The 27450-nt window shown below is 41.3% G+C and overlaps 1 protein-coding gene across 1 annotated transcript in view; it reads right to left on the reverse strand.

Moving 5' to 3' along the window:
* Positions 1-1088: 1088 nt before the first annotated feature.
* CCDC170 (coiled-coil domain containing 170) overlaps positions 1089-27450 on the reverse strand; it is an 80442-nt gene continuing 54080 nt past the window's right edge. Inside the window, exons 8-12 of the mRNA XM_031456557.2 lie at positions 22642-22842; positions 19982-20155; positions 17301-17543; positions 5569-5805; positions 1089-3354 (exon numbers count right to left, since the gene is read on the reverse strand). Of these exons, the coding sequence (XP_031312417.2) occupies positions 3154-3354; positions 5569-5805; positions 17301-17543; positions 19982-20155; positions 22642-22842 (1056 nt within the window). The 3' untranslated portion in view covers positions 1089-3153. The remainder of the gene's footprint in view (positions 3355-5568; positions 5806-17300; positions 17544-19981; positions 20156-22641; positions 22843-27450) is intronic.

The following is a 27450-nucleotide window of genomic DNA, read 5'->3' on the forward strand; positions in this document are numbered from 1 at the left end:
TCTCAGTCTCTCAGCTGTGAAGACCTTGTATCTGCGTGTGACTGTCTTTCTTGGCAGCACAGAAAAACCCTCCTCCAAAAGCAGAAAGTGAGTCCAACAGACAAAGACAGCAAATCAAGCAGAGACAAAAGCTAGGTAAAAGCGAACAGAATCCAGATGACAATGCTGACTCCCTGCATCCAGCCATGCTGTGAAGTTAAGTCTCCCCCTGAATCGTTCAACTGAGCTGCCCCAAATCTCTTTGCTTAAGGCAGTCTACACTGGATTACTGGAAATTTCAATCTAGGGTGTGAGTGGCCAAAACAAAGAGAGGTAAAGGTATGAGAGCTGAAAAGGCCAAGAAACTAAAGATAAAATGTTGCACGGGTTTGCTTTACGGGCATTAAAGTCATGTAAGATAAAGGCAGTACTTGATGGGAGTGGAGAAGACATCTTTGAGCCATTTCAACAGTCTTAAGTAGGAAGAATAGACAGGATGTTAGCAGGTAACTGCAATGAGGACCAGAAGAAAGTTATGTATCAGTTAGCAGGAGCCTCAAAAGAACGATGGCTTTTACACAAAGGCGAAGCAACAACAGTATGGAGGCTGCAGAGGGGAAAGAGAAGCACACAGACCCCACTTGATGAGAAGACACTGAGTGGGGTGCGCAATAATACAGATAAGACCGCTCCTGCATAAACTGGGCAGAGCCTTCCCCATCAAAGGTTTTGTGACCATGCAGTGCTTCCCCAGTGAAAATGACAACTTCAGCCCACGACCCTTGACCTTGAATCACTCACTGTTCATCTGTAAGACAGACTATAAGGTAAGATAGACTATAAGGTAAGACAGACTATAAGGTAAAACTGGAAATTTAGATGGATCAGGTTTCGATTTGTTTTCCTAACTGAGACACTTTAGGCATACATTTAAGTATCTCGGACAATGACCAGAATAATAACCTCAGTAGCAATGATCACTCAAGTGATTTGGTAGAAGAGTTTATGTTAAATATTTTAGAACTCTATCTAGAAAAATCACATTAAGTGAATGCATTTTATTGGCCAACATAAAATATACATGGATACAATAGAACAAAATCTCACACAAAAATGTGAAGCTGGCCTGCCAACTCTGGAAGGAAGGCCACAGAAGGGAAACTGACAGCCAACCGGCACTTCAACAAGGAGGGAAATGGCTTTATGAAGGGATTTTCAATTTGTCCAAATGACTAATGATTAATGAGCACAGGGACACATACACATAGACAGAATTTATTTTTCATATCCCAATCTTTCCACCAGAAACTCCTAAAGATTATATTCAAACATTTTAAATATTTCAACATGTATTAAAGATGGTTGTATACATGCTTGAGTCATAGATTAGAAACATTATATAAATATATATTTGGATAAGTGGAATGTAATTTTGTATAATAAAGAGAAAGTACAGGACTAATCACTATGGACCATTTTAATCTCTTACATGAGTCTGGAAATATTCATGATAAGTCAAAATGGAAAAATAATATGACAGTTTATGTTTTTAAAGTGATGCTGTCATTAAGTACCTTTGAAGAGTGTCGAAAACAAATTCACAGAGAAAATTAAGTGAAATTCATCAAAGATTGTATTTGGAAAATGAAAACAGAGAGTGTATCCAAAATCAATCTGCCCCACCCCTGGGCCCGCCCTCCCATCAATGACTGCTTTCTGTGGCCTGGGGGGAGCAGTCACTCAGCAACTCTATCCCCCAGAGACCCAAACAATGATGTCGCCTCCCTCACTCCAGGTGAACATAGGTCCAGAGCAGCAGCCACTGCATCTTTGGAGCATGTGGAGGGATCTCCAGAGACCACCGACCTTCCCTTGGGAGAACACACGGCTGCCTCCCCTGCCTGTTGCAGATCCAGTTCACGTCTTCAGTCAGGCCTGTGCAGTAGCAAAATGTTCCTTCGCATCAACCCTGCGCGCGATGGAGAAAGCCAGGCAGAGATGACCACCCCCAGCAGAGAGGCTTGGTCACATTTCTTCCGTGTTGTCTGCCATTCAAACTGTAAATGTCAAACTCACTTCCATTCTTCTAGAGTTTTCGTTTTCTCTTAATGTAATCTATTTTTCCTTCTCCTTTAATCAGACACTGCTGCTTTTTTAAGGGGCTATAAGAAATTTTCATATGGTAGAAATAAGACAATCACCCAAAAGAGAAACATGTTTTTCTTGGGAATTTAAGAATATGGTTTCCTGAAAAATATTTGTGAAATAGAAATTTAAAAGGAAGGAAGAAAATGATAGAAATTCATTATAAAATCACGATCCTGAAAAGATATCCCTGCTGTCAGTACATTTGACATATTGGTGAAAAAACGGTAGGATTTCTTCATCTTATGGGTATTTCACATGAAAGTTACATTTTTAAAGTACTGAGCTCAGCTCTGTGCACACATTGAAGATCACCACCAAATACGATCTGGTAACAACATTTAAAACGGGTACTTTTTTTTCAACAGGACCTCAGACCTATGTATGTTTCATCCAGATAATTAGGTGTATTGCTTTCTAACGTCATGCAGGTCACGCTCATGAATCTCAGTCACTTTTGACTTCAATTCTTGCTTGTACAGATGTTTTCCTTCCTTTGTGATGCAGGCAATTTCCACCAGAATCACCGGACTTCAGGAGAGAAGGGAGGTCTGTGAAGGAGCAGAGAAGGCCTAGCCTTTGATACAGAGCCAACATGCTGCTCACTCTGGTTCTGTCACTAACTGACTGCAATTGTAGGCAGGGAACCAAGACCACCTCTCTGAGCCCCAGGGAGACTGCAAGATGAAACCATTCAAGTTTCTCCACACTGTTATTGCGAGAATTAAATTGGGTAGTCGAGCCCCTGACTCATAATGGATACCCCACAATGTTAATTCCCTACCATCATTTCCCATTCTGGGTATGCAATCTGGTGGAATTCACCTGGGTCCCAAAGTGCTAGCAAATAAAATAATTGGTGTTTTTAATGCCAAACATTTACCTAAGTTTGGCATCTCTGAGATCCTTACTCTGTCATCAAAGTATACAATATTCACACACTGATGAGATTTCAAAGGTTTGGGGAATTTATGAAATTGAGGATTGTGTCCTATCTCATAGCTCCATCTCCCTCAAGAGACACGGTGTTCAATGAAGAAGTTGTAAGTGGCCTTGTGGGTGCCTGTCTTGCCTTGAAGTCACATCTTTGAGGCAGGCACAGGAGACAAAGTGATGCTGATGTGAGTGGATCAGTCTTTCAAGACATTTGATGACTTCATAGTCAGGAAGAGCGAGACCCGTCATGTTCAAGCCCAGCATCTGAGAAACCACCTCCCTGAAGTCCATCAGCTGCAAGATCAAACAGAACCACAGTAACTGAGACAACAAATGTTCCAGTGCCGCTAGACCAGACACAACCTCAAAGCCTGTGGAAAACAGGTTTGCCTGAACTAGGCAAGTTACTTACTTTCATTACTCTCGGATTAATTCCCTCATTTATTTAAAAAAAAAAAAGACGGCTATAAAAGAGAATGAAATAATGCCATTTGCAGCAACAGGAATGAACCTAGAGATTATCATACTAAGTGAAGTAAGCCAGAAAGAGAAAGACAAACACCATATGATATCACTTATATGTGGAATCCAAAAAAAAGACACAAAAGAACTTATTTATAAAACAAACTCAGACATGGAAAACAAACTTACAGTTACCAAAGGGGAAAGGGGTCGGGAGAGGGATAAATTTAGGAGTTTGGGATTAAAGATACAAACCACTATATACAAAATAGATAAACCACAACATCCTACTGTATAGTACAGGCAACTATATTAAATAGGTTGTTATCACCTATAATGAAAAAGAATATATATACATACATATATATATAAAACTGAATCACTATGCTGTATACCAGAAACTAATACAACACTAAATCTTAAATAAAAAATAAAATAAATAACATGTATTTGAAAATAAAAAAAGGTTACCCTACTAAATTACCTCTAAAATCCTTGCAGACACCAACCGTCATTAATTCCATAACCACTTTTCTGATAAGCCAGTTAATGTGGTATCAGCTACGGAGTCAAGAAGCCCAGTTAAGCAACTATGAATGAGACTCCGACCTTGGTAAGACTCCATTTTCTCACTTCCAGGGTGAATAACTGACCACATACCTACCTCCCAGGGCTGTTCTGAAATTTGGATCAAATGAAACGGTGACCATGTGTGTTCCGCATACTAGGAAATGCTTTACAAACCGTGTGGTTGTGTCTGTTGGGCGACAGTGCTTACGCGCTGGAATGTTAACTGGTCAATTAACCTCTCAAACTAAAGGAAGAACAGATGGCAGAAAAGTATGAGCCAATGAAAACGGAGGACTTCTAAATGATCAAATCACATCACACAGACTGCCACCTCACAACCCGTAACACTGGACGCTCTGGGACAATTATTTGTCCATAACAAAGGGGAAAGTGGGAATTCTGGGGCTCAAGAAAATGGTTGAAATGTGCCTTGCTCCCCTTCAGATTCTTCTAGAGTTGCTGTGATTCTAAACAAAAGCAGAAGCTGATCAATGAGAGACAGCTGGGCAACCCCTGCTAGAGGTACCTTCCATTTTAGAAAAGGTGTGATCCAATCCGAAGACAGAGGTTTCATCCATTCCAAACATTCCCACCATGTGCTGATTCACTCCCTGACCTCCTTCCTAGGCTGAGTCCAATTCAGGAAACACAACACTCTCTGAAGCCCAGCCTCCCTGATGAAAAAGCTTTCCTCAAACTTTTCCACCCTTTTGAATGTGGGCAAAGCTCTTAACTGCTCAGAGGTTCCCTCTGAGACCACTCACTCTGAGAGCTTGGCCTTCCTCAGCTCTGCCTGACACATGAGCCAAAGCAGAGGCAGCCAAAGAGAAAAAAATATCCTAGGATCAGAGTCCACTCTATGCCCTCGTGAGCTTCAGAAAGAGAAGGAGATGAAAGCCAAAAGCAGAGGTCAGGCTGCCCAGCACATGTTTCTTTCTGCCTGACCTCCTGATGGGCTCACCAGATAAAACTCCTCCTTGCAACCAGCGGGCGCATGAGGACTGTTTTATGGTTTACATCTGGGCTTGGTTGGCCATCAGGTCTGGGTGCCACTGTTTAGGCTCTGGGACTGTTTCCTGCAACTGATCTCTGCTAGAGATAAAATCTCCCCCCCTGAGGCTGAAGCCCTGGACAATGTTAGAAGATCTGGGATAACACAAACTTCAGAGGCCATCGGCGAACGTAATAAAAAACCTCTCCACAACCAGAACCTGGCTTCTCACAGACTTTCTGTGGCTTTGACAAGAAAGTGTTTTTCTTTGCTATAGTTGGTGCCATGAAAATGTGAATTTTTTTCTTAGTAGAGTAAATCATAACGGTTCTTTTAATGCCAAAAAGATGCTAGAGGGCAGAGACATGCTGAATTGATACGGAAAGCTTTATAAAATACTTATGAAGAAATGTATGGATAATTCTCAAGTTTTGAATCATCCTCTTTTCTAAATAGAAAGGTTTCACCACCAGATTTCTACCCACCTGCTTTTCTCTCTTTTCTGCTTCTTCCAGAGACTTTTTTAGTGTCTTCATTTCACTGGTTACCACTTCCAGCATGTTCCTGGACCTCTCGTTACTCTCCTTAGCCTCATGCTCTGTCGTATCCAATTCCGATTGGACAGTTAGAAGCTTCTTCTCAGCTTTCTCCTTCATCTTTTCCAGTTTGTCTCTGGACTTACTTAGGTCTTCAATGGCTTTGGTCTGTTCCAAAGTTTTAATCTAACAAGTCAAAGAGAAGGCTGATAATTTCTTCTGCATGTGTTGAGGAAAGTTGTATAAACAAGACAAATCAGAAGTCAGTGAGATTCATTTAACAACTTTTCTATGAATAAAGAATGGAGTCCAACCCAGTTATACAGACTCTGCGAAGGATATATGCTGGATGAACGTGTCTGAAGACAGTTATAGTTTATAAACGACATATGAGAGTACCATTGTTTGGAAAATCAATGAGATGAAACGGTAGATAGCGTGATTCAGGGGTAAAATATTAAAATAAAGTCCCTTGCTACTCACACACAGACTCTTAATGAGTGCCATAGGTCAAGCAATTTGTACTTTTTACCCCTGCCAAGGGGTCATTCCTGGTACTAGAAACATTAGAAAGAGCAAAACGTCTCCCCTTTTGGTGATTTACCACAGGGAAGCCCCACCTAAAATCTCCTCAGCAAGTCATCACTGCTGTGCGAGAAATCAGCAACTTTTCAGAAGAAACATCTTCTGCCTTTAACACTGAGTATGGGAGGTGGGAGGTGGGAGGTGGCCACAGCATTCACTGCAGACAAGAGAGAAGGGTGGTAGCTATATCTAAGAAGCTGCCCCAGGATCTTAAGGCCAAAACAGCATCCTGAAGTATGAGGCACATTTTCTTTATTAGCTTAATATTTTAAATTGCATCAGATCCACTTACAAAAAGCATTTGAGTAAAAGGAATGAAATTTTGATACTATAACACAGATGCACCTTGACGACATCATAAGTGAATAGGCCAGACAAGAGGACAAATATTGTATAATTCCATTTATGTGAGGTATCTATTGGCTAATTCACAGAGAGAGAATACAGAGCAGAGGGTACCAGGCACTGAGGGGTGGGGAGTTCTTGTTTAATGGGCACAGAGTCTCAGTTTAGGATGATGAAAAAGTTCTGGAAATGGATAGTGATAATGGTTGCACACCACTGTGAATGTACTCAATGCTGCTGAATTGCACACTTAAAAGTGGTTAAAATGGTAAAAATTTTATGTTGTCTATATTAGCCACAATTAAAAACAAAGAATTTGAGGTCATTTTGCATAATTAGACACAAAATTTTTAAACTGACCATTAAAAGTAAACGTGAATGAGCTACCACTTAACCACTGGGATGTCTAGAATCAAAAAGACAGGTGATAACAAGTCTTGGTGAGGATGTGGAGAAATTGGAGCCCTCAAATACTGCTGGTGAGAATGAAAAATGGAGTAACTGCTGTGAAAAACAATTTTCCAGTTTTCAAATTGTTTAACACAGAGTTAACATACGATCCAGCAATTCCACTCCTAGGCACATACAGCCAAGAAGACTAAAAACTTACGCCCACACAAAACCTACACACACATGTACACAGCAGAACTATTCATAATCATCAAAAGGTGAAAACAATCTATGTATCCATCAACTGATGAGGAGATAAACAAAATGTGGTACATCCATTCAATGGAGTATTATTCAGCAACAAAAAGGAATGAAGTACTGATACATGTTACAACATGGATGCACCTTGAAAACATTATGCTAAGGAAAAGAGGTCAGTCACAAAAGATCACTTATTGCCTAATTCCATTTATAAGAAAGGTCCAGAAAAGGCCACAGGCTGATGGGACCAAAGAGTGGGAAGTAACTGCTAAGGGGTACAGGGTTTCTTTTTCAGGTGATGAAAATGTTCTGAAATTAGATAGTGGTAATGTTCATACAACTCTGTGAATATACTATAAAACCACTGAACTGTACATTTTTAAAAGGGTGAGTTTTATGGGGTGTGAATTATATCTTGCTAAAGCTGTTCTTGGAAAGTACATTTACAAAGAAGACTTTAAAATGCATCCAAAGAAATTACTTTGAAATAAATAAAGAAGTACACATGGGATGTACAAAGAACAAAGACCAGAAGAGTTCTGAATTTAGTTCTGAGCGTCCTAACGGTTCAGACAAGCCCACAGGCATATTCTCAAAGAGAAAGCATAATTCTGTGTTTTAATTTTGTTGAAAATCACTTAAAGGTCACATATGAAAGTAATAAAAATAAAAGATGCCAAATAATAATGAGTGTTTGCTATCTTCTCCCTTCCCCTTTCATCACATCCCCTCTTTCCTAAGAAGGAAGGATTCTTTCTTGCTGCATCTACTCCCATCCTGTGGTCCCCAGGACAGAATCTGGGTGATGGGGAGAGTGTTGGGAAGAAGCATGATAGACTAAATTGACCTACAGGATAAAGAGCTGAGAGAGAAGTGGGAAGAAAGAATGTAGGTTAACTAGGCTGCAGGAAGTACTTTTCCAAGAAACTTGGGATGGTGAAAGGACTAGTGAGGAGATATAGGTGTCCTGTAGTAAGGAAATAAGAGAGAAAGAGAAATGGAAAAAGATGTCTTAAAATATTGCCACTCCTGATGAATGAAATCCTTCTTTCTTTCTTTCTTTCTTTCTTTCTTTCTTTCTTTCTTTCTTTCTTTCTTTCTTTCTTTCTTTTCTTTCTTTTCTTTCTTTTCTTTCTTTTCTTTCTTTTCTTTCTTTCGTAACAATAATAAACCAACAATTATCATTTAGTTGCTAGGCTGCTGATTATTTATTGATGAAGGATTTTGAGATTGTTGTGATTTACCTAGACTACATTTGGAGGCTACCGTCAGAGATTAAAATCTTGACCGCATCTCAGGGTTAGAGTGCATCTTCACAGAGCCAGACTTCCAGAATTATGGTGCAAGGAGCACAAGCTGACCTGACCTAAACTCTAAAGGACCCTCCAACACTGCCGGAAAGTCAGAGGAATGCTAGGAACTATTCTAAGACTGGAATTATGACATGACGTGGAGGAAAAGGGGACTGCTGGGGATATGGACGTCCAGCTGGAAAATCAGATTTATGCTGTCTGTGTGACTTCACTCAACCGGGGAAGCTTGAGTCAAGTACTACCAAAACTAGAAACATGTTTTTACCTACTATCACCCACACAGCTTCTTAACAAACGAAATTCCTGTCCAGGCAGAGAGGAAGTTGATGGCAGACACACTGGGACAAGTTCAAAACTTCTGAACTGGTTCCACTCAGGAGAGAGGAAATCCCATGGGGAACTGACAGCTGCTGTGGGACATGCAATCGAGAAGATGTAAGAACAACTGCTGTAACTTAGGAAACGGGCAGGAAGTAAAATGCCAGCTGGGGGAAGGGACTCTTAGTCAGCTTTTCAGTCAATGAACTGAACATCTACTGCACTAGCAGAACACTAGAGACAAGGAAGTGGGACCCACGAAGAACAGGTCTGCCGGGGCTGACCTTGGAGATCATTCACGGATTCCAAGTTATCACAACCCATATTTGAATATGGACTGTATACTACACACCAGTATGTTAGAGTATTCTCTCAACGTTGATTCCTGAGTGTAACAACTGTACTGTGGTCACACAGAATTCTCTTGTTCTTAAGAGATAACTGGTAAGTGTTTAGGGGTGGAGTGTCATGATATCTGCAACTTACTCTCAAACAGTTCCTCCCTCTGTCTCTCTTCTCTCTCTCATTAGGCAAAATATAGCAGTCAGTAAAATGTTCACAATCTACATGAAAAATAAAAGGATGCCTGTTACACTATTCTTGCAACTGTCCTATAGATTTGAAATTTTTCAACATAAGAAGTTGGGAAGGGGGCTTTCCCATGCATGATCAATATATGTATAATGTATCCTATCAGTAAAAAAAAATGTGGACTATATATGTACATCCATTTGTAAATTATATGGACAACAGCTCCAAACAATATATTCTGTAGATTATCAAACATTCTACAAATAGGGGACATTAAATGGGCAAAATCAGTATCAACTTTAAAACAAAGTTGCCTCCCTTTAAAACATAAAGATCCCCTTCACATGCCAACCACCTCAGTGCTGCAGAGAAAATATGGGGCAAAGTGAGAAGCTTCTGGGATTGCTATGTTGAATTAAAAACCTCATTAACAGGAGAAGATACAACCAGACTTTCTGCTCAGATTGGAAAAACACTTACAGTGGGCCATCTACCAAAGGAGATGGAACACAGCTTGGAGAGTTAGAAGCACATAAATCAAGTTCTAATGAGAGGAATTTACAGCCAAGAATTTCTGAAAAATATGAGACCTAATCACAATCCTGAGGGCTGCCCGAATTCTTGCTGTCAGGGAAGAAGTGATCGACTCCAAGCCAAGCCACCAGAAGAGAACTGGGAGCCAGCAGTGGGAAGAAGGGCTCAGCCTCTAAGTCAAACACAGAAAGCAAGATGATTGGGGCAGGCGGTGGGGAGAAGGGGGGTGGGTAGGACTAATCTGTTTGTTCATCCAACTAAGGGAGCTTCTCAAATCAAGCCCAGAGTTCACCAGAGAACTGTGCCCCTGATTTTTTTCCAATGGGACAGAGATGGTCATAAACAAGACCAATGTGCCGCCCAGACCCCAGTAAGGACACATAAGGTTCCGCGTGTACTTTATTTCTGGTGAACACCGTATCTAGCGTCCTTGAGGGAAAGAATTTCAAATCTTGTGAACAGTTCTCTCTCTGGTTATAAAGACCAAAGGCCCCGAAAGAGAAGATAATTAAATTTAAAATCTGATGTGTTGAATCCACCAGAGGATCGAAACTCTCCAGCTGGAGGGTTTTCAGGAGACTGCATTGAAAATACGACCCTGCAGGAGCCAGGCACTGGCTCTCAAAAGTGGGTGGGACAGCAGAGAGGGAGAGTGACCCAATGGCCTGCAAAGATGCTACACCCCTCCTCAAGGAGCCACAAAGATTGAACCAGAGGAAACCGCAGCAGAAATCAAAGGAAGATGTTCAGCTCTGCAGTCTGAGCACACCTCTGCCACTCCACACCCCAGGAGCTTCTTTCCTACAGGTTCTGCTTGATGCTTACATTCAGCGTAGGGAGACTTCAGGGCAATTCAAGGTCAATGGATCTACATAGTCAGAGCTGAGTTCAAGATGGTAGATTGGGAGAAAAAATATAAAGAAGGGCTTCACTGGCTGGATTGGAGAAAGTTCTGGAGTGTGGGAGGAGCACGGGCAGCAGCTATCTTGTGTGGGAGATCAAGAGAATTAGAAAGCAAAAGAGATCTTTGCTGCTGGCTAAAGAATGCTACCTCCTTTTGGTGTTTCCTTGAGAGACTACAATGAAGATAACCATGGCTTCCTACTAGTTTTTGGTGGTCTGGCTACTGATTTTTGACCACAGCTCCCTACTTAGATTGGGCCATGTGGTGCAGGATGAAAGCTCTCCACCAAATATCTATTATTCCTTTCTTTAACATGTCCCAGAATAAAGACCTATTTCTCAGGCTGACTTCATCTAAGTGAGATCCAGGGACTAAGTTCCGGCCAATGGAGACATAAGAAGTGTTGTATTGTTCCTGGAAAATGACATACAGGGTGTCCTTCCACCTTGCCTCCTGCCTGGCAGCTGGAATGAATCCAGAGCCCCAGCAGCTAGCGTGCACCAAGAGGCGGCTCTGAGGAGGAAAGTTAGTGCTAGGACGGGAAAGCAGAAGGACCGAACGAGCCAGGATCGGTGATGACCTGGAGCCATCCTGCTAAACACGGAACATCTACTTCCATGCTTCTTTACAGTGAGAAAGAAAGAAACATCTCTCCTGACCAAGCCACTGTTATCACGGTGTGTTTCAATCCATTTAGCAGCAACTCATCATAACCAATGCTGGCTATGAAGCAACACAAAGAACTGGAATTCTGCCACCATGATTTCAGTGCCTGCATTTGCATTTGTGCATAAGGCTATGGTTGTGCCAATTAGTAGTATGATTTTAATGATCTTAGGTTAATGAGGAAAGAGCAAAGGTAGAGTTAATACATAATGTGTTCATGCCAAGTGGAGGCCAAATTATGTCACGGTGTACGTACTAAGTATCTGGAATAGCAAAATAAAGCGCATGGTAGAATAATTGCTCTGTCCTTGGACAACATAAACTGTAGGCATGCCAAACTCAAAAGGACATGTACCATGAGGGATCAGTACTGCACATTCTTATTAATGGTGGTTTTAGTAAAATAGCAAAATCTTGCATATTGAATTAATATTGCTAATTTTTTAATTCTATTTTTATACTTTGTTTTGAGTTCTAAATTGGTATGGATTTTATAATGGTAAAGATATAGTGAGATCAAGAAATTTCTATACAGTGTTAAGTTTGTACATATATATAAGCAATATTATAATAAAATAATTTTGACTCAACAGAGGGAAGGGAAATCTATGAAAGAATATTTTTCTTTCAGAAAGAAAAATGCCATATGACATCATTTATATGAAGAACCTAAAAGATAATAACAATAATAATAAGGACACAAATGAACTAATTGTTATTTTGATTTCTTGAATATGTGTAAGCACATTTGACTGTTCTTTATGATTGGATTACCACATTCTGCTGATTCTTATTTTGTAGTTGACTTTATTCCTTTGATAACTATGTAAGTTTAAAAGTTAAAGATCTAATCTGTTCTTAGAAACAATAATCAGTACACATATGAGTATACTGTGTATATGTATTTACATGCCATATAATGTGTATGTGCAGTCAAACTACAATTCTACATAATAAAACTGGAAAAACAAAAAACAAAAAAGAAAGGAATGGAGTTTTCGTCATCTTAAAAACCATTTTAAGATGCATTCTTCCCATTATGCCATGGATAAGAGGTAATCAATAAACATTTATAAAGGGAAAAAAAAGAATATTTTTCTTTCAAAAAGGGATTTCCACAGTACTTATGTTTGCCTGCCAAATTAAAATTTAATAGTTCATCTGGATCTATTTTTCCCTGGTTTAGAATTCAGGGGAAATTTACTACATGGATCTTAAAGAGGAAGACGTGTATAACCTGGTAGTCCAGTTCTTCAGCCACATTTTGCAACAAACATAAAAATGCACACAAAAACTCACACACAAATGTTCATAACAGCCTTATTCACCATAGACAAAAAAGCATAAACAATCCAAATGCCCATTAAATATTGAATAGATAAATGAAATGTGGTATATCCATACAATGAAATATTATTCAACCATTAAAAAAGAACTGTGTTGGTTTACTTTATGTGTCAACTTGGCTGGGCCACAGTGACCAGATATTTGGTCAAACATGATTATGAATTTTCTGCAAGGGCATTGGCAAGAGATTAACATTTAAATTAGTGGATTTTGAGTAAAGCAGACTGCCCTTCTATCATGTGGGTGAGCTTAAGCCAATCAGTTGAAGACTTGAATAGAACAAAAGAATGACATCCCCTGAGCTGGAGAGAACTCTGCCGGCAGACAGCCTCTGGACCTGAATGGCAACATTGGCTCTTTCTGGGTCTCCAGCCTGCTGACCCATCCTGCAGGTTTTGAACTTGCCAGCTTCCATAATTATGTGGGTCAAGTCCTTAAAAGTGTGTATGTGTGTATTCACATCCAATTAGTTCTGTTTCTCTGGAGGACTCTAACTAATATAGGAATGAAGTACTGATCACAAAATGAGTGGATCTTGAAAACACAGCAATTGAAAAGAAGCCAGAGGCAAAAGACCACATATGGTATGATTCCATTTATATGAAATGTCCAGAATGGGCAAATCCATCAAGACAGGAAGTAGGTGAGTGGTTTACAGAGGTTGGGGAAAGAATTAATATGGAAAATTTGTGGGGGAGGGTGGGTAGAAATAATGGACATGTTCTAGAATTCAGGAATGGGGATAGCCATCCAACCTTGTCAATATACTAAAAACTATTGAGCTGTGTATTTTAAAATTATTTTATGGCATGTGAATTGTATCTCAATTTTTTAATTAAAAAACATAGAAATGTAGTCCAGATTATTATTTTGTACTGACCCTCTATAAATGGTGAAATTAATTCTTAACTTAGTAGACGAAGGAGGTTGAACTATGCCCCTGCCCTTAAAAAATATGCCCACCCAGAACCTCAGAATGTGATCTTATTTGGAGTAAGAGCCTTTGCAGGTATAATTAAGGTAAGAATCTTAAGATGTGATCAACATGGATTAGGGTGGACCCTAGATCCAATGATGGGCATTTGGATAAGACACAGAAAAAGAGAGATATACAGAAGGGGAAGTCCCATCAAAATGGATACAGAGATCAGAATTATGCAGCTGCAAACCAAGGAGTGCAGGCAGAAACCGAAGCCAGGAAGAAGCATGGAATGGTTCTCCCTCAGATACTCCAGAAAGAACCAGCCCTATCAACACCTTGATTTCAGACTTCCAGCTTCCAGAATTGTGAGAGAATAGATTTCTGCTGTAGTAAGCCACTTCATTTGTGGTAATTAGTTACAGCAGCCCTAGGAAACTAATACAAGAAGGCCATTTCTGCTAATGTTCAGAAATGTTGCTTTATGAATAGCAAAATTAATTCAGGGACAAGCATAGGTAGTGTACAAAGATGGAGAGCTGATACCATCAGTCTGCCTCGTACATTAATATCCTATAACTCAAATAAAGCAAGACAAAGATATTTTGGAGGTAAAATCTTAATAAATCCATGAAGTGAGCATTTACTGTATTAGTAAGTTAGAGAGCTCTCTATTCCCTACCAGAAGGCAGACTTCGCATTCTATTTAAATGTTTAGAGGCCTGGGGGGGAGGGTATAGCTCAGTGGCAGAGCACTGTGCTTAGCATGCACAAGGTCCTGGGTCCAATTCCTGGTACCTCCTTTAAGAAATAAATAAGTAAACCTAATTACCTCCTTTCACCCCACCCAAAAAAAACCTTTTTTTAATATGTTTAGCACCCTGTATAATCCCTGATTCGTCAAATCCAGTCTCTTCTATACCTTGGCTGTGAAGTGTGTGGATCTCTTTATGCAAAATAAAACAACAAAGTAAACACACAAGCTAACGTCATTCACTTTCCTGTCTCCCCTCTCCTTTCCGTCTAGCCATCCCAGAGGAGCAGGACACCAGCTTTGTTTCCACTTCTCGTTCACTCCTCAGCCTACGGAAACTTGGCTTTCTCTCCGAGCCCTCACTCACTACCACCATGATCTGTGCATGCTTGAGCCCGGATGTCCCAAAGCCAAACGCAGCCATAGTCCTTCGGTCTCTGTCTCACTGCTGTCCTTGATACTGCCGCTCAGAGCCTCATTCTTTTCAGTCTCTCTCCTGACAATGTCACTTATCTTTTTGAAATTCTCTAGTGGCTCCCCAGGACCCAGAGGATAAGTCCAAGCATCTCAGCACGCCCCACGAGGCCCTGCGTGATCTGGCCCCGTCCTCTGCCCAGCTCCCTCTCCCACAGCTGACTCCCAGAAATCATCACAGGGTCAGCAGCAGCCACCCAGAGCTTCCATTCACCTGCTTGTTGCATTTAGTCACCACTCACGCTCCTTCTGCTCTCCGCCTCGTCTGTATTTCAGCAATTCCTGTTCCACCTCCACAATGTTTACATATCCAGATATCACCTACATGAACCACTTCCTTCTTTAACTCAACCAGCTTTTTAACATAAAGAAATTTCATTAATTTAAAGGGCACTTTACAGGATTTCAATAGAATGTGACATGAAGGGGAAATAACAATAAAACAAACACTGTGTAATGAAAACAAAACAGCACTAGCGGGTACTATCGCTAGTACCCGGCAATGAGCTCAAGACTTACTCTTTGTTTAAAACGTAGACCAGCAAGTGTCCTAGAGGTCTAAGGACGTAATGACCTCCAATTCAGATTTTCTCCTCAATGGTGAAAGAATTCAAAGAAAAATTAAAGGCAACCCACTTTTCACTTCAGGACTGAACATTATATATAATACCTTGTCGCACACCGCCTAGAAACATCGTGTGTACACCAGGGGCACGTGCCCCACACTTGAAAACGCTGCTCCACACCACTGATGCTGGAATCGGAGACTCGTAAGCCAGCCTCTAGGACTAGAACCACGCGTTGCATAATCACATCACCCAAAGAGCAAAACTTGATTATGAGAATCAGGCTTGCTTGTGAAAAGGTAAAATGGAAAGACCACTTGTAAATAATTAAAACTAAAATTAATTTGGGCAAAAAATGACGCAGACCTAAGTCATGGAGACCAAACGGGAACAGACACCACAGACACAGGACGTGACTTCCACCAGCTGCGGCCCGGCCTCTGCTTTCTGCTGCAGGTCCCTCTCACCCCAGCACCGCTTCTGGCCCACAGGGCTGCCTACGGCTGCTGTCATTACACTTAGCCTGGGTCCCGGCTTAGGTGATCTGCCCCACAGCCTCTGATGGAGGGTCACTGTGTCCCTCACTTGAGGGGGCCACCCCCACCTGCTCCCACGACATCTCCAGCGCGCATCTTTAGCTACTTTCTGTATCCCCCGTGGGCACCAGTGGAACTTCAGGCCTCAGGGAGTGAGATGGAGGCCTCAGCACCTTCTGCAGCTCCTCCCAGTCGGGATGGGAGCTGTGGGCTAATGGCAGGGATTCCCCACCACCACTGCCCACCACACGCACACCCCAAAAGTCAGTCTCAAGGCGTGAGGGGGTGTCAAGGATACCTACCTAGGATATTTTCTCCCCAGCCACAGCACCCCATCAAATGCTTTCCTTAGCTTCCCCTTTGCCTTGTATTCAAATATGCCCTCTCCCCGTGGCCACGTCTGCCCTCCCCTTCTCTTAGGGAAATAAGCATCAATTTAGTGGCCTCGTCCTGATGCCAGAAGGGCTTCGGGGGCAAAAGAACCAATGACCAGGAAGGGAAAATCAAGTGGGAAATGTGCCCAGAATATTGTCCTGCTGCACAGATTCAAGTGCTGGTGGCTTCGTTCCAGATTCCTTTTCCCAACTTGTCTGTTTCCAGATGTGGAGACATTCCAGAAGTCCACCTCAGAGCGCAAAGACATCACTGCCCTCAGGGTTCATGACGTGCGGGTCTGCCAGGGATGACATGTGCCTGTGAAGTTACATGCTGCTGCCAGTGGCATTTAAATATTTTTATTACATCCCCAGTTTTAATGTCATTGTTTTTTGCATTCACTAGAGAATCACCTCGAATCCAGGACCACATCGCCCCAGCCTGCCTGCTCTCTTCACTACTTCGTGTAACACACCCCACAGCCCAACACACACCCTGTCGCCACCTGACTTCTCAGCGAACCCTTGTTCATTTTCTCTAAGCAAATTCCCACGTGACAATCCCTACCTGATCCCTAATATCACGGTCACCCACACTTTGAAGAAATGTTTTTATTTTCTGTACGTCACATCACCCTGTTTGGCTGACTTCTCACCCAGCAATTACGGCTTCACTTCACATATTGAAGAGACACGAAATGGATCTACTCTGCCAATTTGGGTAATCTTTGCATTTTTCTCACAACTCTAGAAAACCAGAGGAAGTTTTCAGCTTTTTTTTTTTTTCATAAGGCTGTCATTCTTTTGCATAAACTTTTCCAGAAACTCGCAAACCACAACAAGGAAATAGAGCTGAGCACTTGCCTTAAGCTCATTGGTGTCGGCCAGTTTGGCTTTGAGCTCAGTATTCAATCCTCGACACACACTCAGCTCCTGCTGCATCCTCTCCACCTTCTTCTGCAACTTCCTGATGGTGAGATTGGCCTCGTCCCTCTCCACGGCCAAGGCCGAACGCCCCTGCTTCTCCTCCTCCAGCTGGGCTATTTTCTGCCGGAGGAGGTTCATGTGCAGCTCTTTGCTCTCCAGTCTTTCTTTCTGAGTCTTTAGCTGGTTTGATACAAACAGGGATTTTTTTTTAATAGTAATAATAATTGAACAGTTAGTAAATATAAATGAATTGCGCAGATAATGTTGATCTTTATCTCCACTTCAATCTCTAAACCATCAAATGAGGTTACTGGGTTCCTTTTCCTGACTGCATTTTTTCATCCCTCTTTTTCCAAGAATTAACTTGGTAGCTGCAAAGTATGAGACAAAAGAGCCACAGAAAATGTGCAAAGGCTTTCAACATCTGATTTCTTCCAACATTATGTTCATCAGAGTAAGAATGCAAAATTACTTTTAAAACTATTAAATGGGCTTATCGAGAGCAGAACATAATCCTCTTCAACAGCCCATGACAACTATACTTGCACTGGTCTTTTCAGAGAGAAGATAAAGTGCAAATTAGTAGTGAAAACCCAGACTAATTTCAATCCCTTAAAACCGGGCTGAGGAGCACCAAACATGGGAGTTGATAGAGTTTTAAAGTAAGTTATACCAATGAGATTTTTACGATGCTTTGCTTATATACTGAAAACCTTAGAAGCAGAAGCCATCAGGAAGGTGTTAGTTCATTGGTGACTTTATTACACGCTGGACCTACACCATCCACAAACCAGCCGGAACAGGGGCTGCAAACAACACTTACCATCGTCAGTCCAACTTGAGGAAGGAAATAATAATGGTTTTGAGAAAACCATTATGGGCCCTACGAGGAGAAAAAAAATCCCCCTGGGCTTCACATGTCACAATGAACGAGTGGAATATTAAGTACAGGAACGTCTTTCATCTGTTACAAACACTGGGAACCGGAATCATGTAGAATTATGGAGTGTTCGAGCTGAAGACCGGCACATTTTCCCTAATTACATACTCGGCGTTTGTAAAGTGTTCCAAGGTGTGAAGGACTTACTGAGATGTGGGCTTAAGCATCTTGACTAACGGTGACAGGAGTGCCCACCCCCTGCATCCTCTTTTAACAAGTCCCTTTTAGTATTTCCCTGCCTAAACTCCCTCCCCTTAGCTTCCTCATGTCAAACTCCACTCTGTTGCAAATTTACCCTGGCAAGTCCCGCACACTGGTCATTTTCATGACACAGTACTTAAGAAGGAATGGTGTTGTATGCTGTACATCAGAAACTGACACATTATAACTGACTATACTTCAGTTAAAAAAACAAAGAAGGAATGGTGTTGGACACTGAGAAAAAAACATCAATTATCTGAAGAAAAGTTTAGAAAAAATTGTCGCTCAATTTGATGTCTTGGATGGTAACAGAGGTTGTCTGCTTTCTTTTATAAAATATTCCTGAAGATACAGTAAATGGAGAAGAGGTCAAATGGGAATAAAGCATCTTCTATGAACCAAGAGTTCAAAACAGTTCTTTATTAAAAATTAACAACCTCCTGAGGTAGGTATCACTCCCCCCTTAAATATGAGCAAACAAAGACAGAGACGTCTATCATTTGCCCAGTGTCACACAGCTTGGTGGAGCTAAACTGAGAACCCGGATGTGACTCATTACATAGCCTATGCACTATAATTCTACCATTGAATTTTCTCCTAAGAACTATTATAAGAAAACATCTGTGTTTTCCTTTTTCTTTCCCCAATGCCAATAATTATATAACTAATAATTACGTTTTTATCCTTTTCATCCATTCATTCATTTATTTAGTCTAAACTGTTTCTAACTCTTCCTTTGAGGGGAAAGTAAGCCCTTCTCCTCTCTCTCCTTTCTAGTGCAGGAGAGCTTATACAAAGGCAAGACTGCTAGATGCTCCCCAGCTCTCCTCTTGTCCAACAGTAACAGACACAGTGACTTTTGGCCAGGCAAACGCTACCCAGAGTAAGAAAGACGGGAGTTGCAAGCCTCCCTTGCAGCTAGGTGTAGCCATCAGAACATATTCTGGCCATGAGATAGAAGCACAAGTTCACACAGAAAATTCTGGGAGCTTCTGTTAAAAGACAGCTTATGCATGCTCTTTTTGCCTCCCTCTTCTTCATCCTTCCTTCTTTAAGCTTCTGCCTGGAACACAGCTTCTAGGCTCCAAGGTGAGCCATGAAGATAAGGACCACCCCAGGGATAGGAAATTAGTGAGCTGAAATGAGCCTTGTTCCTTAAGAACTTTACAGAGCAGAGCCACACTCACCCTAAGCTGCTTACCTCCAGAAATTTATGTGAGGAAAACAATACCCTAAAAACCACACTTCTACACGTTTAAGCCACTGTTACTTTAGGTCTCTATTACTCAGAGTCAAACACAACCTTAGACGATACACTTACTTTCCTCTCAGACTTGAAATAGAGGCTCAGATTTGACATACATATTTGTAATTACATGTTTCCTAGCCTCATTGGTAAATATAGTGGGGGTAAATTATTTTCCAATATTTCAGTTTCTCAGAAATTCCTTCTGTCAACACTAGCAATATCCCCTACCTTTCTCTGTAAGTTGTGGGCCATAGTCTTGTTTTCAATGACTGCATTGCTCTCGAGGCGGACCAGCTGCTCTGTACGAGCTAAAACTACATCCAGACGCATGTCGAAGCCAAGTTCAGCAGCCATCTGGTCCAACTTCATCTTCTCTGAAAGTTGATCCAGAAATTTAAGATACTAAACCCAAGAACAAAAATGAAAATGGGACACAAAAGTAAAGTTAGGAGGTGATCTCACAGAATTCTTCTCTTTCTCCCAAACTTACAGGTGGCTGTCATTAAACCCAGTACAGAGCCCAGCCCCTGACTCCAATGTTTGGTGATGAATTCCTGAATAACCTGGAAGATCCACGTCTTGCTCCTTATCCAATTCTCTTGACTCTCCTGGTCAGTGACCTTGACATTCAGTCTAATATTAAACAGTTTTCTGACAAATGTGGCATGTTCCTGCCTGTCTGCATCTCCCTGCTTTGGCTAAATGCTACTGCCACCATACCCCTCCCAGCCCCTGGGATCCATACATCCACATACCTTCCATGGCAATTTTTCCCACCAAAGTGGGCCCTGGCCTCCAAGGTGGAAACTGGCAATTTTATCAATTGCCACCTTACTCTTCCGGGTTCTACAAATCATTCCAAAATCAGAGCTCTCCATACAAACAAGCTTGGACAATAGTTTTCCCTTTTTAACTTAAAGTGCTTTAGAAAATGTCTTTAAAAGTTTTTAATGTATCAAAGTTAAAGGAACAACCTTCTAAAATAGGGCTGTTATCAGGGAAGTCAAGGTTCATATTTTAAAAGGTTAAAGTTACAAAACTATGCCAGGATTCTCCTCCACCTGATTTCTGTGGCTTATCTGGCCAAGCCATTCTTAGAGTCATGCTTACTAAGTGACTGATGGATGAATAAATCAAGCAATGAGCTTTCTATATCATAATTTCATGAACTGGGTTCTATCTTTGAAATTTTCTTCTCATTGCAATAACTCCTCATCCATCAGGCATTTTCAGGCAATTATATGTTTAGTTAAGTATTTCCTGATGACTGAAGCATGCCAGCTTAAAGCCCAGAACTCTATACTTCAGTCTTCAAGATGGAATGACTTGCAAGTGTGTATTTTCCAATTTTGTTGAACAGCATACATACAGCTTGATCTCTTCTGTGTAAGTCACAGCCATTACCGAGGTCACTACTGTGCTGTGGGACCGCAGGCTGCTTTTGTCCCTACATCATCCGTTTGTCACCCCTTAACGCTGGATCAGCCCTCCTCGTGGAAAATTTCATTTCTAATCTATGTGAATGAAAGTGAAATAACTGCTACTGTTTGTATTTGAAACTAAAACAGAGTTGGTACCTTTTATGTGAAGGTATAAACGGCATTTTTTCTATTTCTACATGTGACCCTTCCACTTAGCAGGCAAAGGATTAAGACAGGACCAAGCCAAGACCCCACAGAGGAAGGGCCTTTCAAGGATCTCAGCTAAGCCTCAGAGAGTGAAGGCTGCTGGAAGGATTACTGTGCATCATTTGAAGCATAGTTTAGTGTGAATATACTCTGTTCTATATTGTGTAAACCCCAATCCCCTGTATTTAAATTTAAGCTCTGTACAACTTTGCTTTTCATTCTTACATGCCTGCTACCTTCCTAGGCGGTAAGGATACCACTGCTGTTTCATGGGCGGTTCCCTGTGGAAGATTCACCAGGGACTGGATCAGTTTACATCATTTGCTTTCATAACTGAGAGCTGTTTTGGCGTAACTTCAATTAAAATTAATGACTCATCATAATGAAAGAGGGAAGAGATCCCAGTCTACCTAAAAGTCTTGTCTTTGACACATTCCTTCTATCATTTAAATAATATTTATTGATTTCTGCTGTAAACTCTGGAGAAACCCAGAAAAAAAAAAAAAAAAAAAAAGACTTCCCCTGGCCTTGAGAAGTTTGGAGTTGACTGGAAAAGATGAGTTAAAACATGGATACGATAAGGGTGGTTATTGCCAGACAGAGCCAGGAACATGTCACATTAAGGATGAGGCCTCCGAGGAAAGACTTCCAGAGCAAGAGATGCTGGAGCTGAGCCATGAAGGGAGAGCTATTCCCGGGTGAAGAAGGTGAGGACATTTTCTCAGACAGAACGGCCATGTGCAACATGGGTTGCCAAGGGGGCCTCCTTTCTTTGGCCAGGAGACTGCTTTTTTACAGATTTGAGCATGGATGTCTTTGGACTCAGTGACCGCACACCCGACTTGCGCCCAGCTGGTCCCAGGAGGCTTCCGACTTTGCCACCATTGACTGGTTGCAGGGACTGCGGGTGAGGGGGAGCCTGGAGCTGGGGACTGGCCAGGTCACTCGGCCTGCTCGGCCACGGAAAGGAATCAGGACCTGATCCTGATACTGGGCCCTTAACCTTACTCCCCAAACCTTCAGAGTCTTATATATAATAGATATTCAATAAATACCTGTTGAATTTAATTGAATTAATTTGAATCAAAGAAGCTCCAAACAATAGGAAGAAATCACCAAACAATATCCATTGTTCCTTGAAATTTACTCCTGACTCAGAACTTAACCAGTCTACCGAAGTACTGTAAAATTCAGAATATTTGCTGGTAAAATATACAGCAACAGATGTTTCCACCCATGGACATGCCCTCGGGTTATTACTTTTTGCTTCTCAAAATTCAAGCTGTCTCGCAAAACATCTCCCGAAACCAGCTCTCCCTCCAGGTGTGTCAGCTGACCCTGAAGAGTCTCCAACTTGTTTTCTGCTTTCTGGGCTCTCTGTAGAGCTTTCTGGTGAAACCCAGACTCATCTCCCAACTGTTCAACAAGCTCAGATATTTGGGCTTCAAGCTGGGAGACCATCTGGAAACAAAGAAACAGAACAAGGATAAGCCTGGTTTTAGATGCAACAAAGTGTTAAAATCCAGTGCTTAGCCCAAGCAACGGAACTATTAATAACACTAACTTCTAGATTCTTTGTAAAAATTAAACAACAACAAAAAAAAAACAAACAGGTATTTGATAGCTGTATTTGCCTCTGCTTGAAATAAATCTACATTCATTGTCTAATAAAATATTTTTGATTGGTATTTTTAATTTTTATATAATTCCTTAAACAGATTACTCAAGAACTGTTTATGGATAACATTTACTTATCCTGAATACTACTATTAATTTAGGAGCTTCAAAGCTTAGTTGGAAAAAACAAGTTTATACAGCACAGCACAGGGAACTATATTCAATATTTTATAGTAACTTATGGTGAAAAAGAATATGAAAACAAATATATGTATAATGAATGCATGTATGACTGAAGCATTATGCTATACACCAGAAATTGAGACAACATTGTAAACCGACTATACTTCAATAAAAATATTTTTTAGAAAAAAAGGTTATTGGAAAAAGAATTCAGACAAAAAGTACTCTGAAAACCTATAAAAGTGTCATTTTCCAGAGACACTGTTCCACCACGTGGAGCAGATTAAGATTATACAGTGAATTAATCTTGCTGAGTAACTGTGAGACATTATTGGGAAGTCAAGTGCAGAAAGGTATTTTTTCAAGCTTTTTAGAAGCTGTCTATTGACTACTGGTTACTTATGCGCTAAACTTCAGTGGTTCTGCATCTGTCCTGCAGAGTCATGGAGTAAGGTCATCACTGTAGCATTTGAAAGGTCAAAATTCCTTTAATATGGTGACTCTAAATCGGGTCAGTAGTGGAGTACAAGAAGGCAGGGGAATCTGATTACCACCTCCTCGTCTAGAGCATAAAACCACTGCTTCTCCATTAAAGGCCCCAAGACTTCACGCCCCCTACCTTGCCCTGGACTTCCATCCTGTCCAGGCGTTTCTCTTTGTCCTGACCTTCCCTTAAACCAAGAACATAAATCTACTGAAAACCTCAGGCACACCTGGAGAATATTCATACTAAGTCTATTAAATCCACTTTTCAGAAAATGTTGAATTCAATAAAAACACCAAATCTGAGGTGATCAATTTGTTTGGTTTTGATTGTTTTGGAAGAAGAAAGGGGGACAGTAGTAGATGTTTACATGATACTCAGTACCATTCTCACAGAAAGTGAAATATCCTGACAGTTCCAGACTTACAGTCTTAAATTGAAAAAAATTTCTGTTTGCCTATCTACAAACAACCAAGCTTAAAGGCAAGAAGACATTCAAGCTGCCTTCAAACATTTTGAAAGGCTATTACATGGAAGAATATGGATTTGTTCTGAGCTGCCCTCAGAGCTCAAATTGAGGACCAACAGGTATAAATCAAAGAATCATATTTTGATGTAACAAACAATTTCCCCCAGACCCCATAATTTCAAAGTAAAGCAAACTCACTGTAAAAGGTTCATTAAGGACAAAACAAATGTAAATAAGAGAAAATTAATCCCCATGATCGCACCATCCAAAGGCAACAACTACAAATATTTAAAAACAATTTATTTTTATGCATTGCTAAAATATGATAATAGTAAAAATGCAATTCTGTACTTCTGTTTTTACCTCGTATTTTAAGCATCTTCTCACATCAGGTAGTGGATGGCCAGTTGCTAGAAGTGGCTAGAAGTTAGCCAACCACTTGTCAAGAATGTTACGGGGTAGACTGAAGTGCTACAGTCAGGAAGGGGAAACTCCTTGATCTCTGAAACTCTCCAATTTCATGCTTCAAGGTCCCAGGGCTATAATTCAATTAGTTCTATACTTCTGAGGGTGCTTAAAATCAGATATTTGATGGCAAGCTGCTCAGTATCATATCTAAGGAATTACATTTCCTAAGGAAATTGCAAATTTCATTATAGACTATGAGACCCTAAGAACTCTCACTTCGTATTTCCTACTGTAGTACTAATACTAGATCTGACCTTAATGATGCATTAAGGACAACATACAAAGAAACCTACGAAACAGGAGCTATCAGACAACAGCCTTGAGATACTGTCTCCTAGGGGGCTGTCTCATGATACCATGTTACACAAGGGAATGACACACGTTTCTGTGCAACTGGAAACGTGGTTTTACATTGGACTCCAAGTGGAAAGTAAGTCTTTCTACCTGAAGATTCTTGAACACTTTCCCTATCTCACGGTTGATCTGGCTAAAAGAATGACACCAAAGAGAAAACAGACGCAGAAAATCTCAACTGGAGAAATGGAAAACTGTGTGATCACTGAGCCACAGTTGGAATGCTGCAGATCTTACCAGAGGAGAGCAAGGTCTTCCATGGAAACCAATCAGTCAAGACCTTGGGCAATTGCAGCAAGCTAGACTAAGCGAGTGACAATGACCCTGAAGGAAGAAGCAGGCATCTGATGTAGACCAGACTGTGGGACGGGGACTGATTTCAAGTCCTCACGCTACCACTTCCCAACGTGTTAACTGAAGCAAGGAATTAACCTCTCTGAAACTCAGACTTTGCTATGACGATTAGCTGAGCTAAAATTAGATAATTTGAGTAGCACAGTATTTCATGCCCAACTGAAGCTCAACACATTGCATCTACTTTTATCATCAGTATTGTTCCTCCAGGATGTGGGTTCAGGCAATCCTACGCTTTTGCCATGAAGCGTTAAAGGAGCCCTTCAGGAATCGTCCTATATCATGTTTCTAAACTCTTTCCAGCCAATACAGTGTGTTTTTCAACTAGAAGTCTTTCTGGGAAGGACAAACAAGGAACAAGTGTATAGAATCAGAGGCGAGAGGATCCCTCCTGCATCCTCATCCTGTGTGGACCCGAGAGGGTTTCATGGAACTTGCAGAATCAGTAGAGTATAACTTGTAAAAACACCAGCATGGCTGAACTGTACAGAATCTACCCAACTGCCCTGCTAAGATTCTGGCATCCGGAGAGGAGCAAACAGGGGTGAACTTTCCCACATGCTATGCACCACAGAACTTAGCTTCATAAGCTTATCTAGGTCTCTGTGCATATGATGCCACCAAGATATTTCAGAGCTAAATTTACATAAATTTACTCAAATAAATTAACAGTCCAGACTGACTCAGTTCTTAGGAACATCAAATACCAGAGCCTGGGTGAATATATGTGTCCTGCCAAAATGTAAAATTGTGTTGTGTGTTTTTCATGCCAAGAAATCTAAAGAATCAGTAGGATTTTCTTTCCTTTTTTTCCCTCCGTTTTCTTAGTATCATCTGTAAACATATCCCTGATGTTTTGCGGGAGAAAATGTGCCGGGAATTTCAACCCTAGAGATGCACAGGGCAGGGGGCTGGGGAGGGGGGAGACTGTCATGAACAATACATACCTCATTTTAAAACAACAGCAACAAAAAAAAGGCACTGAAATAACCTATATTTCAAAAACAAGCAGCTTGGATTTTGGCAGTGAAGTCATAATGCCCTAAAAGAATTAACTGACTTCCCAAGGACAAGTAGCTTGATTTTACCAGAGAGGCACATTTGCCCTAAGATTAAACCCAGTGGAAACCCAAGAGCTCTAAACTGAAGAAAGAAGCACTTGGGTCACTTAAGGGTCAGTGCCTTTTGGACATAAACAGCTCTTTTCTGATTATTCAAGCTAGAGTTTTCATAAGTGAAAACTTATGTATCCTGATGATACATAAAATCAATCATCAGGAACCAATCAAATTATCCTTCCTTCTTGTCAATACGCACGGCCAACACTACAGACTGGCTCACTCTACACCCCACCCCCCCACCACTGTGTATGTCAACTTTTGTTGTGGTTTGAACTGGGTCCCCCAGTGCCTCAGAATGTGACCTTATTGGGAAACAGAATCTTTACAGAGATAGTCAGGTGAGGTCATGAGGATGGGCCCTAATCCAGTATGACCGGTGTCCTTATTAAAAGGGGAATTATGGACAGAAAGACACACACAAATGGGAGGAAAATGATGTGAAGACACAGAGAGAGTGTGACCCATAAGCAAGGAATGCCTGAGGCAACCAGAAGCCAGGTGAGAGGCCTGAGACAGATTCTGCCTCCCAGCACTCAGAAGACACCAGTCCTGCCTCCCAGCACTCAGAAGACACCAGTCCTGCTAACACCTTGACTTTGGACTTAGAACGTCCAGGATCGTGAGACACGTCTCTGTTGTCTAAGCCACCCAGGTAGTAGTACCTTGTCACGGCCATCCTAGGAAACTACAGAGGCTGGGAGAGCTCAAATCTCCATCTGCGCATGTCCCCCGATGCCCTTGTAGCCAGGGCTGATGGTGCAACATAACGGCGGACAATTAAATGTCAGTGGAAGTCAACTTGAAGCCTCTGGGTAAATGTCTGGCTTACGATTTTGGAGGATTAAGAGCAGAGTAGGAGGATGAGATCAGAAGAGGGAGTAAGGGAGTTGTGGAAACCTCTCAGGTCCTTTATGGCATCAGGTTGGGTCCCCACAGCTCCTACACGGAATTAAAACAAAACTCCAGTGGAGGAAAGATAGCCCTGTGTGTGCTCTAAAGCAGAAGGGAAGATAAATGTT

This window comes from Camelus dromedarius, chromosome 6 (genome assembly GCF_036321535.1).
Source record: "Camelus dromedarius isolate mCamDro1 chromosome 6, mCamDro1.pat, whole genome shotgun sequence".
In the NCBI taxonomy this organism is placed as follows: Eukaryota; Metazoa; Chordata; class Mammalia; order Artiodactyla; family Camelidae; genus Camelus; species Camelus dromedarius.